The sequence below is a fragment of the Fulmarus glacialis genome, unplaced genomic scaffold (assembly GCF_000690835.1).
Source record: "Fulmarus glacialis isolate BGI_N327 unplaced genomic scaffold, ASM69083v1 scaffold7727, whole genome shotgun sequence".
NCBI classification, from domain to species: Eukaryota; Metazoa; Chordata; class Aves; order Procellariiformes; family Procellariidae; genus Fulmarus; species Fulmarus glacialis.
The window spans coordinates 11,466-14,330 of NW_009223734.1; the positions used below are offsets into that span (position 1 = coordinate 11,466).

Consider the following 2,865-nt stretch of genomic DNA (forward strand, 5'->3'; position numbering starts at 1 on the left):
AATTCACGGTGAATGCTCCTCCCGGTGTGGATCCAGCCCCGTGGGGGCTGCGGGAGAGCCGTCCTCCCTGCTCACGTCTCCCGGAGCCAGCCATCACCTGCCTCCCCCTTTCACAGCCACCTGGGGCTTGGGGACGATGAAATGGGGAAATATTATGTCCCCTGACCAGCGTCCCCACGGGCAGCGGGGTGGCAGAGCCCTCCTCCCCACCTGGAGGTTTTTCACCCCAAAGCAGCAATTTAAGCAAAGTTATGGGCTAATTTTTATGCAATCTATATTGTGCTTTCCGATCTGACAATGATCCCTGCAAACACCCCTCTGGAAGCGCTGAGCACCCCAGCCCCAATTAACCAAGCGGTTGAGGCTGTTGCCATCCAACCGCATTAAATGCTCATCTGCCATTAATTAATTCGCACCAGCTGGCAGCTCCCGGCAGCCGCCCGCAGGGCGGGATGCCCAACCGCCGGCGTGGCAAAAGCCACCCAGATGCTTTCAACATCAGGCTCCTTCCCCGCGGCATCGGGATCAGCATCCCTGCCAGTGCCGCGGACCCACAAATGGTCCCAGCCCAGCCCAGGGGATGCCGGGGTTCAGCATCCCCGTGTTTTCCTCCCCGTCCGCTGCCGGGAACTGGTGTAGCAGAAAAGGAAAATCTCCGTGTGAAATTGGACGCTGCCTGTGGTAATAACTTGTTTCTGTACCCGGGGAGCTGGCAAAAGGGTTTATCTACCGCCGCCGGCTTTGAAGCGTGTTTGCATTCAAACAAACTCCCACATTCAATACACTTTTAATATTAATGCTGCTGGAGCCCAAGATTCAAATGCATCTTTTTTAATGGAATATCTTATTAGATTTGGAAATGGATGGATGGCATCAAAATTGAGAGCTGGCTGAATATTAAGTCAGGAAGATAAATACGCTGAGAGAACTGGGCTCCCCCCTTGAGCTCGCTGCTGTTTCCCGGACACCCGTGTGTGAATCCACCCGGATCACGGCTCCTTGGGGATTAATATATTTGTTTTGGGGAGATGGGTCGTGCTATGGCTCCTGTAACGGCGCGTGGTGCCTGTTCCTGGGCTGGCTGAGCTCGTGGGAGGGTTCAGGTCTGGGGGCACGTAGGATGATCACGGGAGAAGTTGGGGTACCCCCAGCCACCCATCGCCCCCTCTGCATGGAGCCGGGGTGAAGGGCTGGGGTCTGCCGCCGCGATCCCTCCGGCAAGTGATGCCGGGTGGGTGATGGGCTCTGCCGGGCTGGAAATCGCAGCCGTGAAAAGGGATATATTGGTGTCTGCAATTCCTCTAAATGACACGCTTTAAACGAGATGTAATTCCCCCATAATTCTCCTTAAATGCCCACTCAGGAGACAATGATAGGGTAATTTTACTCACTTTGTCCAGCCTGCAACGCAAGGGCTGTTGTGGTGAGAAGAGAGCCCGAGGGATCTCTGCAAGTCGGTCCGGCTCCTTTCCTCTATTTCTCGCCAGCACTTTCCTGGGATGCTGCTGCGACCTGGGATGCTGCGGTGACCTGGGATGTTGCAGCAAACTGGGATGCTGCCCTTCCCTGGGATGCTGCCCTTCCCTGGGATGCTGCGAAGATCCAGGATATTGTGGCATCCCAGATCGTTGCAACAACCTAGGATGCTGCCCTTCCCTGGGATGCTGCTGGGACCTGGGATGCTGCATGTCCCCAGGGTGCTGCATGTCCCCCCTGTGGCAACCAGGATGCTGTGGTGTCCCGGGATGCTGCTGTGACTCGGGATGCTGCAGTTCCCTGGGATGCTGTGGTGTCCCGGGATGCTGCTGTGACTCGGGATGCTGCTGTGACTCGGGATGCTGCAGTTCCCTGGGATGCTGTGCTGTCCCAGGATGCTGCACTTCTCTGGGATGCTGCTGCAAACCGGAATGCTGCATGACCCACACGTGCCGTTGGGGCAGGGGGAGGCAGGGAAATTGCCCCGCTGCCCTCCCCAGCTCACCTCGCTGCTCTCCCCCCTCTCCCCAGTCGACTTCATCGGTGGGTTTGCCCCCTACGGCTACCCTGTCCCGGGATGCTGCACTTCTCTGGGATGCTGCTGCAAACCGGAATGCTGCATGACCCACACGTGCCGTTGGGGCAGGGGGAGGCAGGGAAATTGCCCCGCTGCCCTCCCCAGCTCACCTCGCTGCTCTCCCCCCTCTCCCCAGTCGACTTCATCGGTGGGTTTGACTCCTACGGCTACCAGGCGCCACAGAAGACGTCACACCTACAGCTACAGCCGCTCTACACGTGAGTCCGCGCCAGGCGGGGGAAAGCCTTGGGGATGCTCGGGGATGCTCAGGGATGCAGGAGCCCCTCCAAGGTGCCTCATCACACCGTCGTAACCCAAAAGATTTGGGTCTGTGGGTCCGCTCGGCCTCAGTATAAAGCCCAGAGCTCCGGCGGGGCTGGAGCTGGGCAGTTTTAGGGGGGTCGTGCCCCTTGTTTTGCTTTTTGTTGCTTTTTGTCAGCCGAGCCTGGACAGGGACATGGGGGGGCTGCCCGCGGGGAGCAGCAGCTCTTCAGATAAGTGCAGCTGACTTTTTTTTTTTTACCTCTCCCTTACCCATTAAGCTTAACTAGATAAACGCTCAAATGAGATAAGGCTGCAAAATCTGAAGGGATTAGCCTCGTGCCGGCTTTGCCGGGTGCCAAAAATTAATTATATTTTAAGCCTTCTATGCAAATTCAAGGGCACGCCACGCAATTAGAGATGCAAAGAGGGGGCTGCGGTGGAACAGATGCATTTGTGATATTGCTCGGCTCTCCCTGGAAGTTTGGGCGCAGACGGTTTCTCGTGTGCCCACCCTGGTGCATGGATGCGGGTGAGCACCCATGGGTGCT

General features: G+C 57.2%; 1 protein-coding gene across 1 annotated transcript in view; it reads left to right on the forward strand.

The window, feature by feature from the left end:
* Positions 1–2,271, forward strand: part of NKAIN1 (Na+/K+ transporting ATPase interacting 1) — a gene marked incomplete at both ends in the record, with an annotated part of 8,047 nt that extends 5,776 nt beyond the window's left edge. The window contains one exon of the mRNA XM_009581897.1: positions 2,190–2,271. Within this exon, the coding sequence (XP_009580192.1) occupies positions 2,190–2,271 (82 nt within the window). The remainder of the gene's footprint in view (positions 1–2,189) is intronic.
* Positions 2,272–2,865: the final 594 nt, after the last annotated feature.